Below are 17,016 nucleotides of genomic sequence, written 5' to 3'. Positions count from 1 at the left end.
TTCCAATGCCAATCACTCTCTCTGACAACAACTTCCTCCTAACATCCAGCCTAGACCTTCCCCGGCACAACTTGAGACTGTGTCCCCTTGTTCTGTTGCTGCTTGCCCGGGCAACCGAACACCCAAAAACCCCACAAAACACCACCAGAGAACAAAACAATTTGCGAAGAAAAAGGCTCTGACCAGCTCGACGAAAGGACGTCTTCTTTCCCCATCCATGCACAAGCACTCTGCAGTCCTGGATTCGCACAGCTCCCTCCGCAGCAAATTCGTGACCGACTGGCGGTTTAGCTCACGCAGGGCGCGGGGGGAGGTGGATTGTGGCTGGGTGCGCGGCGCGGTGCGGCCGGCAGAGGGGGGTGCGGGCCCGGCGCTGCGCTGCGCTGCGCTGCGCTGCGCTGCCCGCCGCTAGCTGCCGCTGGCCAGAGCCCCAGGCCTCGTCAGGCGTCCCTCACTGACATACATGCTGTCCCCGGCGATTACACCACATCCAGCTGGCACTAGGGCTGTGCCCCAAGGATCAGTTATGGGCACAGTCCTGGTCAATATCTTTACTGATAGTCTGGACCAGGGCATTGAGCCCAGCATCAGTAAGTTTGCAGATGACACCAAGCTAGGAGCGGGTGTGGAGCTGTTGGAAGGTAGAGAGCCCTGCAGAGGGACCTGGACAGGCTGGATGGGTGGGCAGAGGCCAATGGGATGAGGTTTAACGAGGCCAAGAGCAGGGTTCTGCACTTGGGCCACAACAACCCCAAGCAGCGCTACAGGCTGGGGACAGAGTGGCTGAGAGCAGCCAGGAGGAAAGGGACCTGGGGGTACTGATAGAGAGTAGCTGAACATGAGCCAGCAGAGTGCCCAGGTGGCCAAGAGAGCCAATGGCATCCTGGCCTGGCTCAGGAGCAGAGTGGCCAGCAGGACAAGGGAGGTTATTCTGCCCCTGTACTCAGCACTGCTCAGACCACACCTTGAGTGCTGTGTCCAGTTCTGTGCTCCTCAATTCAAGAGAGATGTTGAGGTGCTGGAAGGTGTCCAGAGAAGGGCAACAAAGCTGGTGAGGGGCCTGGAGCACAGCCCTGTGAGGAGAGGCTGAGGGAGCTGGGGGTGTGCAGCCTGCAGAAGAGGAGGCTCAGGGCAGAGCTCATTGCTTTCTACAACTCCCTGAAGGGAGGCTGTAGCCAGGTGGGGTTGGTCTCTTCTGCCAGGCAAGCAACAACAGAACAAGGGGACACAGTCTCAAGTTGTGCTGGGGGAGGTCTAGGCTGGATGTTAGGAGGAAGTTGTTGACAGAGAGAGTGATTGGCATTGGAATGGGCTGCCCAGGGAGGTGGTGGAGTCACCATCCCTGGAGGTGTTGAAGCAAAGCCTGGCTGAGGCACTTAGTGCCATGGTCCAGTTGACTGAATAGGGCTGGGTGCTAGGTTGGACTGGATGATGTTGGAGGTCTCTTCCAACCTGGTTGATTCTATGATTACACCTCTTGATTTACTTCAAGCCAGTTGAAAAACACAAGTTTTCCAGATGTAAAGGCACCTTTTAACATGTCTGAGATCCAGGGGAGGGTTTCTGTGAGCTGTCCCTCGCAGTGGCCATAAAATCCACCAGAATAACTTGAGTCTCCCATCGGCACTAAGCCTGTAGTGTCTGTTTACCGCCTACAGCATTTGGGTAGAGCTGTGGATAAACTGCTCTCGGGATACGGATCAGTCTCCCTTGTTACTTGTTCTCACAAAGAGTAAAAACGTGCCTTTGAGGACATATGAACTGCAGAACACTCCAAGGGAATCCTGAGTGCCAGTGAGAAGAAACTGCATTAAGTTAAGGTGCATCTGTACTACAGCAACTAATTGTGTCTGACACGGATGTGGCAGTCTGGAGAGCTGAGTCCCAACGAGTGACTGCAGCAATCACTTGGGTCCAGCCAGGACAGGGCTGTCACACCCCCCTACAACACAACTCCTCCTGGTATCTCACAGAATCACAGAATCAACCAGGTTGGAAGAGACCTCCAAGATCATCCAGGCCAACCTATCCCCCAGCTCTAGCCAGTCAACCAGACCATGGCAACCAGACCAGTGCCTCATCCAGTCTTTTCTTGAAGACCTCCAGGGACGGTGACTCCACCACCTCCCTGGGCAGCCCATTCCAATGCCAATCACTCTCTCTGACAACAACTTCCTCCTAACATCCAGCCTCGACCTCCCTTGGCACAACTTGAGACTGTGTCCCCTTGTTCTGTTGCTGGTTGCCTGGCAGAAGACACCAACCCCTCTCCAACCTATTGAGACAAGTAAAAAGAAATGTAAAAGCTCTGCTGCAGAAACTCCTCACACAGACCACCTATGCTACATGACCATGCTTCAGGTTCTACTGCTGCACTTAATCCCACTGCTAATAAATTTGAAGTAATTAACCTCATGTTCTCGGCAGCTTCAATTAACGTCTCTGTGTATCGCAGCTACCAGGGCTCCCCCTGCAGCAGCGACCTTCAGCTGATACCAGCCCACAGCCCTCACAATCAGGCTGTAAAACTCCCGCATGCTTCCTGCTAGACCTCGATGCTGAGGATTTGTTAGTGTTGGCAGCAGATGGAGAGCTGCTCTTGTGCAATGCTTTATTGTGTTTGTCTCCATTTTTCCACCAGTCTTGCTAAAATAATTCATCTGCTGACTTCATTACATATGCTTTAAGGTTCTTACTGATTTTTCTCTTGGACACATGGCTGTGGACTGTCCTTTTCAGTCAAATCTGCAGAGAGGACAATTCCAGAAGGAGAAACTCCTGCCCTCTCTCTTTGGAAAGCATTTCGGATGTAGATAGAACTTCCCTGGCAGGAGAGGGGGAAGGGCTGTGTGATGCTGAGCCACAGCTTTGGCCCACTAAGCCTCATCCATCATTTCCTAGAAGCACAACGCTATGAAAACAATAGCGAGGACTCCATCCAGCTCCAGTTGCTCCTGGGAAGGATTACATAAAGAGCCAGCAGAGCCATGGAACTGAGCATTTGTGATAGCAGCCTTCCCCACTCCTAAACCTCCGGGCACACAACTTCCTCAAGAGTCCTCTCTCATCTTAGAGGGTATCTGGCAAGACCTGAACACCATCAAGATCTTCTGCACAGCAGACAAGAAATGGGCATTTAGAAGATCACTGCACTTAAAAGTTTTCAGTGAAAGGGTCTGGAGGAGTGGCTGAACAAAATAAATAGCCTAATGGCAAGAGACTTGATAGTTTCCTTTCGAGTTGCAAGAGAGAGACACACCAGCAAGCTCTTCTCAGACACAGCAGTTAATGTGTAGCTAATCACAGTTATTTAAAGGGATACTGGATTGGGCCAAAATACTGATAAACAGAATGACACAAAAGTTAATAGCAACAGTCATCCCAGTCAACCATTTAATTTCACTTCATTAACAAATACCTATATTGCAAACCCATATATATGCTAATGTATCACAGTATCACCAAGGTAGGAAGAGACCTCATAGATCATCAAGTCCAACCCTTTACCACAGAGCTCAAGGCTAGACCATGGCACCAAGTGCCACATCCAATCCTGCCTTGAGCAGCCCCAGGGACGGCGACTCCACCACCTCCCCGGGCAGCCCATTCCAGTGTCCAATGACTCTCTCAGTGAAGAACTTTCTCCTCACCTCCAGCCTAAATTTCCCCTGGCATAGCTTGAGGCTGTGTCCTCTTGTTCTGGCGCTGGCCACCTAAGAGAGCAACCTCTCCCTGGCCACAACCACCCTTCAGGTGGTTGTAGACAGAGAAGCTAAGCAAATATTCTCAGAGTTTAATCACTCTAAGCTAAGAAGTTGTGCATGTTCTACACAGCCTTTAAGTTACAGTAGATAAGATGATTTGATTTATATGTGCATACTGAAAAGCTAATGTATTTTCCTGACACAGCCTTAGTTAATCCTTGTTACTTTGGTATCTGATTGCTGTTACTTGGATTAATTTAACACAAATACGCAGGCAAATTGAGCACTCATGTTAAAGACATGTTAAAATTCCAAGTAATGTATTTAATATTTTTAAACTTTTTAATTCCAAATTTGACCAACCAATGCTTTCCTGTAGCTGTACAACAATCTCTTCCCAACCCCCCACCTTTGAGTAACCTGATAGTAGAAAAAAAATCAACTCCCCTACCTGCACAAATCTGTAAGTGAATGCAATTAGGATGTCAAATTCAAATTTGCACTTTAAGCTTTCTTTTTAAAAGAAAGCAAAGATGACAAATGGGAAAGCATAAATACATTAAAATTACCATAGAACCATAGAATCAGTCAGGGTTGGAAGGGACCACAAGGATCAGCCAGTTCCAACCCCCTGCCATGGGCAAAGACACCCTACCCTAGAGCAGGCTGCACACAGCCTCATCCAGCCTGGCCTGAAACACCTCCAGCCATGGGACCTCAACCACCTCCCTGGGCAACCCATTCCAGCCTCTCACCACTCTCATGCTCAACAACTTCCTCCTCATGTCCACTCTGAACCTACCCATCTCCAGCTTTGCTCCATTCCCCTTAGTTCTGTCACTCCCTGATATCCTGAAAAGTCCCTCCCCAGCTTTTTTGGAGGCCCCTTCAGATACTGGAAGGCCACAAGAAGGTCACCTTGCAGCCTCCTCTTCTCCAGACTCAACAGCCCCATGTCTTTCAGTCTGTCCTCATAGCAGAGCTGCTGCAGCCCTCTGAGCATCCTCATGGCCCTTCTCGGGACACAGTCCAGCATGTCCACATCCCTCTTGTAACGGGGGCTCCAGAACTGGATGCAGTACTCCAGTACCAAAATGCTTTCTCAGCTGCAAATGAATGTAAATAATTTCTGCAGTTTAAGAAGGGATCAGATGCAGCTATTAAAAAGCCCAGAGTGGATGCTGATAGTGACAGTAACATTAGCGAAGGTGCCTGAGTGATGATTTGTGATTATCTCATGTTCTCAAATTACTTTTGAAATAAGATAACATATGATGCAGTGTTATCTAATGATATAAGACATCATAAGATGCAATGATGATGGAGGAAATTAAAGAACTTAACAGAGCCTGAAAGTCCACCTGGACACAGTGCTGCCAGTTCCTTCAAACAGAGAAGAAACAAGAGAGGAACACCAACCAAAGCACACTAAGAGCAGAACCTATATTCAACACTTAATTCCAGAGCAGCTCCCATTCAGGACAAACTATGCTGCACAGTTTCACCACCCCCACTTAAAATCTACAGGAGGACCAAAAAGACATGAGAAATTCCTTTCTCCCTATGCATTTATTCATGAGTCAAGGCTCAGGGAGAGGTGAAGAAAGCTCTTCATCACTCTTCCTTTTTTTTTTTAAGAGCCTGTTAGCTTGCAGTACAGTGATGATTCCTGACACAGCTTTGCTGATTTGGGCTGCAGCATCACAGGCCTCTGCCAAAGGCAACTGTGAAGGAGATAAACAACACAAGTGGGAGCTGTGTTCCCACATGGAAATCTAAACACTAAACAGAAGCTGTGATAGGTCCTTGCAGTGACAGCACAATACATCTTCCATATGGGAAAGGGTGCCAAGGAGGCCCAACTTGCAATCCATGTTTCCAGAGATGTCCCTTCCTCACAGATTGGGCAATGCCTAGGCACTACTAATGGGTTTGGAGAAGGAAAGTCAGCTTTCTCTCTGCAGTGCATTTGAAACTAACTGACCTTTGCAAGTGAACATGCCAGATGCACAGCACGTCTCAATGACAGATTGAGATGGCTCTTGGAACCAGAACCACCAAGAGAGTTTTGAAAGCTTCCATCAAAAAATTAGGTCATCAAAAATATCTGAAATAGTTTCAGTTTGAAAAAAACACTTACTTTTTAACTAGTTAAACAGGAAGTCACTGGTTAGCAAAACAGGCCAAACTTGCTGGCAGAGAAGACAAACCAAGAAGTGTGACAATATCCACCATGCAACAGTTTGGGACTCTAGAGTTACTAGGCTGAGTTTCATTCAAAATGACACAGAGAAGGCTATGAACTGCTATGAGGAATAAGTAAGTCATATTTCCTTTGACTGCAGAGTCTTGTACATGATTCCAGAGTCTCCAAAATCTGTACTGTTTCTCCCTCCTTCTCTACTATTGTAGAGATCCACTCAAAAGAGAAAGGAAATTAAAAGATTTGATCTTTGCTACAGAACATACTCTAAAACCTGCATGCATAATCATTAATGGTGGAATTAATATGTCCACTCCTGCCTGAAATTAATGCTAGGGGTTTTTATAGCCATTTCAATTAGACAGGTTTTATTACTGAGTTTTTGGTTTAAGATAAGATTCCAATTTGACTATAAATGCAGTAACTTAATCTAGTTCTAGGTCTCTACGTGGTGACAAGCAAGAGCAATCACTGAATTGTCTGGACTCTACAAGTGAGGAAAGGAAAACAGCACTGGAATGCTGTTTCCTTCTGTCAATGTACAAGAACACATGTACCTTCTTGGGGGTTAGGAGAGGAGGAGGAGTTTTCACCTAATTCCTTCATCCAAAAGAAAGTATCCAAAATATTTACAACCAAAATACTTTCAGAAAATTCATAGAATCGACCAGGTCAGAAGAGACCTCCAAGATCATCCAGTCCGTCCTAGCACCCAGCCCTAGCCACTCAACCAGACCATGGCACTAAGTGCCTCAGCCAGGCTTTGCTTCAACATCTCCAGGGATGGTGACTCCACCACCTTCCTGGGCAGCCCATTCCAATGCCAATCACTCTCTCTGCAGCAACAACTTCCTCCTGACATCCAGCCTAGACCTCCCCCAGCACAACTTGAGACTGTGTCCCCTTGTTCTGTTGCTGCTTGCCTGGCAGAAGAGACCTTCAGTTAGTTGTAGACAACAGTGAGGTCACCCCTGAGCCTCCTCTTCTGCAGGCTGCACACCCTCAGCTCCCTCAGCCTTTCCTCTTCTAAGGGAGAAGCCTCTTCACTTCTAAGGGCACTATTATATAGGAACTGTTAAGTACATGAACATACCTAAGCAAGAGTTGAAATGCTCAGGCAATGTTTTTAACACAAAGACAGCTAGTGTTACTTCATATCACACACCAAGGAAGACAAATTAGGAATAATGTAACTGGACAGCCCAGAATATGACAACACAGATTAGCAACCCACATGATGAAATTCAGAAAACTAAAGAACTTGCTCAGAAAGACAAGGTATAAAATTAGCAAAACAAACCAAGCTACCACTAATAAAGACTATCTGAAATCTCATGGCTAAGGAAGTGTTCAGTTGTTACCCATATCTTGTAATCAAGTTCTAAAACCAAACCCCAAAAAACATGATAAAATCCAGTTACCAGATGAAAATATACAGAACAGTGAGAGGAGACTGCACTTCCCTAGTCCCTTCTAATTAGCAATGACAGCTGTAATGGACATGCTCCACATAGAATCATAGAATCAGTCAGGGTTGGAAGGGACCACAAGGAGCAGCCAGTTCCAACCCTCCTGCCACGGGCAAGGACACCCTACCCTAGATCAGGCTGCCCACAGCCTCATCCAGCCTGGCCTTAAACACTTCCAGGCATGAGGCCTCAACCACCTCCCTGGGCAACCCAATCCAGGCTCTCACCACTTTCATGGTGAACAACTTTCTCCTCATGTCCAATCTGAATCTCCCCACCTCGAGCTTTGCTCCATTCCTCCTAGTCCTGTCACTCTCTGATAGACTAAAAAGTCTCTCCTTAGCTTTCTTGTAGGCCTCCTTTAGATACCAGAAGGCCACACCCTATGATGCAGTACCAAGCAAACAATCCAACCCCTATCATACCCTCCATCTACCTCATGATGCCAGCACTTCTGCTTAGCATGATCACATCAGCTTTTTCTTTAAGTTTCCCATCAATATCATCAGTCACTTAAGAGTACTTTTGTTTAGTTACTGCCTTTGGTGTCTGTGGGGCTTTGTAGACAGTAGAGGTTTATACTCCACTCAGTTAATGAGAATATTAAGTTTCTTACCTCCAATATTCTGGATAATTATTGTAGCTGCAACAAGGACCTGTTAAAAAATAAAACAATCAATCTTTAAAAAGGATAAGGGTAACTAAAATCCTGTGTCTATAGCAGTCATAACAGACACATGTATATCATTCAACTTCTACATCTGGAGTATCTAGCACAGAAAGGAAAGGCAACTTCTCTGATGATTTTAACACATAGAAACCAACATGATCAAAGATGGATATAAAAGCAAGTATCTCCCTGAAATTGTGACACTTTCATTCCAAGAGTGAAACTGTTCTGCAAAAATAACAGCTTCCCAAACTGGGCATATTCCAGTGCTCTCCATGCACACTTGAAATAAAAGACCAGATGATTTTTAGCACAAATGATTTAAACTGAAAATTATGAAAAAAAAAACTATTAGGGAGAATTAAAAAATAAATATTTTAAAAAACCAACACTGATGTTGACTACATAACAAAGCTGTGAAATGTCCTTCAGTTCTGTATGGAGAGAAGGGCCACTGGGATGATCAGAGGGATGAAGCACCTCTGCTATGAGGACAGACTGAAAGAGTTGGGGCTGTTGACTCTGGAGAAGAGGAGGCTCCCAGGTGACCTTCTTGTGGCCTTCCAGTATCTGAAGGGGCCTCCAAAAAAGCTGGGGAGGGACTTTTTAGGCTATCAGGGAGTGACAGGACTGGGGGGAATGGAACAAAGCTGGAGGTGGGTAGGTTCAGGGTGAACATAAGGAAGAAGTTGTTGAGCATGAGAGTGGTGAGAGGCTGGAATGGGTTGCCCAGGGAGGTGGTTGAGTCCCAATGGCTGGAGGTGTTTAAGGCCAGGCTGGATGAGGTTGTGGCCAGTCTGATCTAGGGTAGAGTGTCCCTGGGCATGGCAGGGGGGTTGGAACTAGATGATCCTTGTGGTCCCCTCCAACCCTGACTGATTCTATGATTTAAGCATTTAAATGACAACTTATATAAAGTGTTTATGCAGATGTTTGCCATGTTCAGCCCAGCTTCAGAGCAAAGGCAGACTAAGTCACATTTTAACATCTCTTTAAGCTTTACATTTCCATGCCTTTGCATCTAATGGCTTGTAGTCACAGAGCAGCTTCTGTAGAACATATTAGCAAGGTATAGAATAAAATTATCTAAGTTGATCACATCTTGACTTTGATCAATAAATATTGATCCTCACAGACTACACCCATAGCTGCTTATTAATGCTAATGAAAGTCTTACAAACACCTAATAACTCAGATTTAATTCTCAGCTGAACTAAAACAGAAAAAAATGATATTCTAGTTTGTTAAACAGAACTGGTGTAAAAAAATTAACATTGTTTCAGTAAACATTAAAATCACACTTCTGTATGGTAAAATCCAATTTCAATACCATGCAACTGAAAGACAGCACTGAAGCTGTAGCATTAAATGTGCATTATTCACAAGTAGTATGTCCAGGGGAAGTATAGGTTGGATGTTAGGAGGAAGTTCTTCCCAGAGAGAGTGATTTCCCATTGGAATGGGCTGCCCAGGGAGGTGGTGGAGTAGCTGTGCCTGGAGGTGTTGAAGCAAAGCCTGTCTGAGGCACTTAGTGCCATGGTCTGGTTGACTGGCTAGGGCTGGGTGCTAGGTTAGACTGGATGATCTTGGAGGTCTCTTCCAACCTGCTTGATTCTATGATTCCTGTGTGCCCAGTATTACTGGGTAACATTGCTCATGAGGAAAAAAAACACACATTCACTACACACTAACACTGTTAAAAAGGCCTGGCTTACACATTGGTTAGTCTTATACCAAAAATGCTTAGTTTGCTGGTTTGTGGGTTTTTTTGTTGTGTTTGTTTGTGGGTTTTTTGTTTGTTTGCTATAATCATGAGATAAAATGACAAGAAAGATGCATTCATTCAAAAAGTTTATTAAACAAAAGAAAAAAAATGAGCACGTATTAAAGATACTCTTATTTGTTTCTACTGTGAAAACTGCATGAAAGGCAAGTACTTGGAATCATAGAATCAACCAGGTAGGAAGAGACCTCCAACATCATCCAGTCCAACCTAGCACCCAGCCCTAGTCAGTCAACTAGACCATGGCACTAAGTGCCTCAGCCAGGCTTGGCTTCAACACCTCCCCAGATAGCGACTTCACCACCTCCCTGGGCAGCCCATTCCAATGCCAATCACTCTCTGCCAACAGCTTCCTCCTAACATGCAGCCTAGACCTCCCCTGCCACAACTTGAGACTGTGTCCCCTTGTTCTCTTGCTTCTTGCCTGGCAGAAGAGACCAACCCCTACATGGCTACAATCTCCCTTCAGGCAGTTGTAGACAACAATGAGGTCACCCCTAAGGCTCAAATGCTGGAACACCAACAGTAAATCATTTTCCTGTCTCATAACCATTTACAGCACAGGCACAATGTGTCTGTACCAAACCTGAAGGGATTGCTAAGCCAACTTGACAATGCCAGTGAGCTTATATTTGTACAAAACTCATGAATGAACACAGTGACAGGAAAGTAGCACAAAAATCTGAAGTTTGGGCTCCCATGGATCAGACAGACTAAAATGTAGCTAGAAACTTCAGGACATAAGAAATTTTTCAGTATACTCAGGATATAAACACAATACATAGTATAATTACTGACATCTTTTTACTCTGCAAAGAGCAGTTGAGACCAGGAAGAAAACTACATAAGTAAAAATAAACACTTACCTTCCCAGTTGATCCAAATGCAAACAAGCCAATGTCTTCATAAGATGTAACAGCTGTGAAGAAGGGGGGGAAAAATTACCTGGAAGCTCTAGCTTTGCCTTTTTGTCTTCATTTGGAATGAACATAATTCAGGACAGAATTAAAAGAGTATTTTATGATGTTCTTTACAATTACCTGGGGTACTGATAGATAGTAGGCTGAAGATGAGGCAGCAGTGTGCCCAGGTGGCCAAGAGAGCCAATGGCATCCTGGCCTGGATCAGGAACAGTGTGGCCAGCAGGACAAGGGAGGTTATTCTGCCCCTGTACTCGGCACTGGTCAGGCCACACCTTGGTCAGGCCACACTGTGTCAAGTTCTGGGCCCCTCAATTCAAGAGAGACACTGAGGTGCTGGAGCGTGTCCAGAGAAGGGCAACAAAGCTGGTGAGGGGCCTGGAACACAAACCCCATTAGGAGAGGCTGAGGGAGCTGGGGGTGTTATAGCCTGGAGAAGAGGAGGCTCAGGGCAGACCTCATTGCTGTCTACAACTACCTAAAGGGAGGCTGTAGCCAGGTGAGGGTTGGTCTCTTCTGCCAGGCAAGCAGCAACAGAACAAGGGGACACAGTCTCAAATTGTGCTGGGGGAGGTCTAGGCTGGATGCTAGGAGGAAGTTGTTGGCAGAGAGAGTGATTGGCATTGGAATGGGCTGCCCAGGGAGGTGGTGGAGGCAACGTCACTTGAGGCCTTCAAGAAAAGCCTGGCTGAGGTACTTGGTGCCATGGTCTAGTTGACTGGATAGGGCTGGGTGCTAGGATGGACTGGATGATCTTGGCAGTCTCTTCCAACCTGATTGATTCTATGATTCTACCTTCTCCCAAGGATTGTTGCAAGTAATGCTAGGGGTGAAGGATTCTGAAATTAGCCTCAACAACTAAGTAAGATGTTCCCTTTTTTTTGCTGTTTTGTTAATTAAGACAACAACAGAGGAACCATTTTCATCTTTCTATGACTATAAACATCAGTAACCCTCTTGTCAGCTTTTAAAAACTCAGCACCATTTGTTTTCAAGAGAGATTAATGTAAACATCTTTCTTGGTTGAAATCTGTAATTGAAAACCCCAAACAGTACACACCAAAATAAAACCAAAGACAAAACAAAACTCCTGCCCTTACCTGCACCTGACTTACATAATCACATGAAAATAGCCCATGATTTCCTGCATGCTTTTGTTGAGTTTTAGCTGAAGTTCACTTCTAATATTGCTGGTAACTCAAACCAATCCCTTTTCAGAAAGGGCAAAGTCCTATTAAAGTCTTTCATGGTTGCTCTGTATTTTGTTATTAGAAACTCAAGCAATATCCAAAAGATGAAAGTTTCCTGAGAAATACCATTCACATCCTCAGTATCTAATAAAACAGTTTGCAGCTGTAAATGCCTCAAAGGGTAAGCTGAATCTCAAACCCACATAGTCTTCTTGTCACAACACTTCTTTTTCTTCCTTAGTTCCTTCTGCTTGATATACAGCTGCTTCTACTCCCCTCACATCTTAATTTAGGGCACAGCCCTGCAATTTGAGCTTCTGGGAAGGGACCTTCACACCTGAGGGAAGTCTCACTGAAGTAAATGAAACAAAACATGAGAGACATAAGCAGTTCACAAGGATCAGGTGACAGGAGTGCAGCCCCAGACGGACAATTGCCCAAGATTAGGTGGTTTTATGACACTGAAGTTCTGCACACAAATCACATCAAGGCTCCAGAAGAAGGAAAAACAAATGCAAAAAGCCTCAAAATGTTGATGTATTTTCTTTGATGATTTTCCTCAGGGTGATGTTTTACATTCTGACAGCTAATATGTTAAGGCAAAATAAATGAAATGACAAAATTAAATGTGCCAGAGTCACTCTCAGTGTAAACCTGGACTGATCTCTTATATCAGCTGTTATCCAGTTATACACTGATATAGCTAAGTGTTAAATATGTCCTACCAGCTTTTCCTTCTGTATTTTTCTATTTATAAAACTGTTGATCCACAAAGTAAAAAAGAATTTAAAAGGCCATTCCCAGTGGCATGAAATAAATCAGTAAAATGTTAAATATAGTTATATTTGGTTTTACCACATGGGAACAAACACAGAGCACACAAGCATAAGGAGTTACAAAGAAAGACAAACAAAATTCTCCACACAGTTCCCAAACAGCAATAGGAAGCCTTAGAGTGTCTTCTAGAGTAACTTTGTTTTTACAATCAATTTAGTCCTGTGACACTGGGAAGCCCTAGTGCTTAATCAAATTACTCTTGTCATTTCAGGAATGTAAAGAACAAAATATTAAGCACAAATAATAGATAAAAAGAAGTTCTGCCTGATTGTTTTCTGTGATGTTATAAACACTAAATAGAAATTATCCATTTAAATGGAAACTGCAATTGGCTAGAAAGGGCAAAACTCATAAAAGTAGTAAAAAAAAGCACCACAAAACTTCAAAGGACATCTCACTTCAACTTGCAATTCCTCTGCTTTAGAGAGTAAGCTTAGCCTTTACCAGCCCAAGCCCCAAAACAATGAAGGTCATACTGAATTAACATCAGGAGAATATGTCAACTAAGCTAATCCAGATCTAACACTTAACACTTGAGAGTATTTTTTTTTGCAAAGCCTTTTGGTATACACAGATTATTTGGTTTTGTAAAAGTCCAGACCAACATAATTTAAAAACTGAAGGCACCTCTTTATTTTTAAACTACAACTAAAATGCCTGTGCTTAATAATTTCTGCTCTCTGATTTAAATGGAATTAAAACCAGAGATCCCTTTTCATAAAGTATTTCATCAAATCATCTCTTTCCTAGGATTACTTTTATGATTTGAATACCTGAATGAATAGTTTACAAACACAGGTTTTCCTTCACCCTTTGAATTTTTCTAGTTCATTTTTTTTAAACACAAAATTTATTTCCTATTACTTGATATGGATTAAGCTTAATACTATTACATTGTTCACAAATGCAAATGGGTTTTATAAAGAAAGATGTTCAATTATCTGCTTTGGAAGCAAACATACACAGATTTTACTCAGTCAAAGCACAACAGGTTCTATTTGCTACTTTAAAAGACAGTGTTCCAAGGAAAAACTGGGAATCATAGAGTCAACCAGGTTGGAAGAGACCTCCAAGATCATCCAGTCCAACCTAGCACCCAGCCCTGGCCAGTCAACCAGACCATGGCACTAAGTGCCTCATCCAGGCTTTGCTTCAACACCTCCAGGGACAGTGACTCCACCACCTCCCTGGGCAGCCCATTCCAATGACAGAGGCAGACTATAGCCTTCTGACTGCATCAACTCATCAGAGACATGTTCAGAGATTTCCATTTAATACAAAATTATTATCTAACATTGAAATTCTTCAATAGTTTACAGGAATTCCACTAAATGTATACATAAGAAGAATGCTCTCAGATTATACCAAAGGAAAAAATGAAAGCCATAAGGCTGTAAATCCAGGAAACTAGATATAGTCCTGGTGCTAGTCTTTACCTGTCAGCATTAAGTGGTAACTAATTAGGTACTGTGAGCTGCTTGTTGTAGACAAAATGAACACTTCATCCTTTCATTTCAGTGGTGTTCCTTGCTTTCAGTTGTGTGCATTTAAAAAATTCCTTCCTGATGTGGAATTTGCCTTTGGATATTAACTGAAGAGTTAAGCTGTCCCCAAAATTTGAAACTTCCTTTACTTCAAGAAGTTTAAATCCTTTGTTTCCCCCTCTCACCAGTAGTTCTTTTGCAAGCATCTCTTTAATTATGTCACCAGACAACAACGTAATACCACCTAGTGCCTGTGTAATACAGAACTTTTCAGACTCAAATAAGAGGTAAACAAAGATCATTTAAAAAATACCTCAAGTTCTTATGTATCTTTCTAGCTATTTATTTCAGATTCCAGTTTCTTTTTAATAAGCAGAGCTCCAAGAAGAGAAAAAAAGATGTTGAAAGACATGCTCCCAAATCATCAAGCAGCAAACAATATCAATGGCAAAAGTAACCCTACCTCTGTAGAGTTTTTTTTAAGACTGTATGAAGAAGATCATTCAACAGGTGAAGAGAGGAGCAGCAGATCTAAGAAGGATCAGGAAGCAATCATCTGAAGGACCAAAGCTAGTGATAGAAACCAAAGCAAATAAGGAAAGAAATAGAAGCTTTCTCCCACCCCTTTGAAAAGAGAGAACAGGTAAGAGCAAAACAATAACCAAATGACTGAAAGAGATGGAGACTTCCTACTGCAACATGATTTGTGTGGGTGAGGAGTCAAGGAACTAGTCAATTGTTTCAGTAACAACTAAAAGAAGCAAGAATTAGCACATTAAATTGCAGGTATTAGAACCTGCTTGAAAATTCTCAAAGCAGAACAGTTTCTAAGGACTGGAATGTGCTTCCCATGCAGGTTTCTTCAGCATTTAAAGTGCCATGAGAACAGCCATAAACAAAACATATAAAGTAGAGGAACAAAAGTAACTTTCACATTTGTAAATGACAAAAATTGTTAGAAACATTAACTATTTCAACATCACTGTCTGCTAATGTGCTGTTAATTACAATTATTATACTGGATCATGTCTTTGTGATATAGGTGAGCACTGCTAGGCAACACATTTTTACTTACCAGTCTGAGTGCACATACTGAGCAGCAGAAACACAGAGTAAGAAGCAAGGCTGGCAACAATCAGCAGCAAGATACTAAAAAACACAAAACTTGCACAATTACAGCACTTTCTATCTTTAAGAATGCTACTTTTGCAAGAAGTAAGCTACCACAAGACCAGACTTCCCCATTTTATGGCGTTTATCTGCTGACTCGGGTTCACATGGCCTCTGACCTCCCCAACACTTCAAAGTTCCACTCTTTGTTACACTGATGACCAAAGCATATCACATACTACAGAGGGTAAAGGCCTGATAGAGGAATTACAAAGAGGACATAAATAGAGGCCTCTGTGTGTGTACATATACAGACAAATAGGTGTCTTTTAATGAAATTAATCTAATGCCTAAAAATGGACAAAGTGACAATTCTGGTGGCCCTGGCCCTGGCCCTGGCATCCATGGGTTAGTATGGACAAAAAGCAGAAGTGCAAACCAGAGCACAAGCTGGTTGTGTTCTTGCAGAAATGTGGCTGCCCTTCTCCAGAGAGGCCATTGCTCTAACCAAAGGAGATAGCAGCTTTGAAATGAAAGTATCAATCTATTAAGAGGAATGGCCAAGAAATTGCCACCACGTGGCAATTTAATGCAACGCCTGGGCAGTACTTGAATTAGGCCAGATTTGAGTGACTAAAGCAGAGGCAAGATCTTATGCAGCAGTGCTGAAAAGCACAAACTACTGACTGCTTCCTCAGCTTTTGCACAGGAGTCTTCAGTGTCTTTTTTATTATCATTTACAGCTAGAAGCTACTTTTAGAAATTAAGTAGATGTAAAAACGAAAAACTTACCTAAACCCCAGGATCCCTGTGTTGGCCATAGCATAGGACAAGCCAAGTATCCCACTTCCCATGATGGCATTCATTAAGTTAAACACTGACAAACCGAAGGAAGTGCCTCGATTTGGAGGACTCTGTGAAAAAGGCAAACCGAAGTGCCGTTAGTGTAAGACATGCTTTCAAAGGAGGAAGCTTAAGGGAGAGGGTAAGACAGCTTTTTCTCCTCGGCTCCACCTCAGAAAACCCATTTTCTCGTTCCAAGGCTACGCAGACTCTCATGTACACAGACACGAAGCTGTCCCGTAAGGACCTCGAGGCATTCACAGCCTTTGAGCACGGAGATACCGGAGGAGCAAGATTTATGCTCACCAGCAGGCTCTACCCCTGCGGGCTCGCCACAGAAGCGAGGGCAGAGCAAGCTGCAGCACTCCCATGCGCTGAGCCACCAAAGCGTCAAACGGAGCAGAAGCGTCAAGTCCAGGTGCTCGCTACACGAGCCCGGTACTGTCCGGGGTGGCCCTTCCCGCCAGCCTCGCTGTCATCCCCCGAGAGCCACCCGCGCAGCCTCGACCATCCTCTGCCTCCTCGCTCGGCCAAGCTGCACCGATCGGCCCGACCTTTGAGCCCAAGGCTCCCTTCTCCCCCTCTCTCCGCCCGTCCGGGCCACAACCCCCGCAATGCTGAACGCCGCCCACCTTCCCGGCCAAGCCGCGGGGACAGCGCCGACAGACACAGCACTGGGCAAGAACAAAGTAAAGCCGCACTCGTGCCCGCCGCTCCACAACGGAGCGGGCCTGGGCAGCCCCACGGCCGCAGCCCCCTCAGGGCTCTCCGCTCCGCTCCCCTCCCCGCCACCGAGCCGCCCA

General features: G+C 44.4%; 1 protein-coding gene across 2 annotated transcripts in view; it reads right to left on the bottom strand.

The window, feature by feature from the left end:
* The window catches only part of SLC38A6 (solute carrier family 38 member 6), a 53,390-nt gene that overhangs the window by 36,185 nt on the left and 189 nt on the right, over nt 1–17,016 (bottom strand). For both annotated transcript variants that reach the window (XM_064154633.1, XM_064154720.1), the window contains exons 2-5: nt 16,163–16,284; nt 15,336–15,409; nt 10,696–10,748; nt 7,993–8,032 (exon numbers count right to left, since the gene is read on the bottom strand). In XM_064154633.1, coding sequence (XP_064010703.1) covers nt 7,993–8,032; nt 10,696–10,748; nt 15,336–15,409; nt 16,163–16,284 — 289 coding nt within the window. The remainder of the gene's footprint in view (nt 1–7,992; nt 8,033–10,695; nt 10,749–15,335; nt 15,410–16,162; nt 16,285–17,016) is intronic.

This window comes from Pogoniulus pusillus, chromosome 1, assembly GCF_015220805.1.
Source record: "Pogoniulus pusillus isolate bPogPus1 chromosome 1, bPogPus1.pri, whole genome shotgun sequence".
Classification (NCBI taxonomy): domain Eukaryota; kingdom Metazoa; phylum Chordata; class Aves; order Piciformes; family Lybiidae; genus Pogoniulus; species Pogoniulus pusillus.
This window is presented reverse-complemented; position numbering and strand designations above follow the sequence as displayed.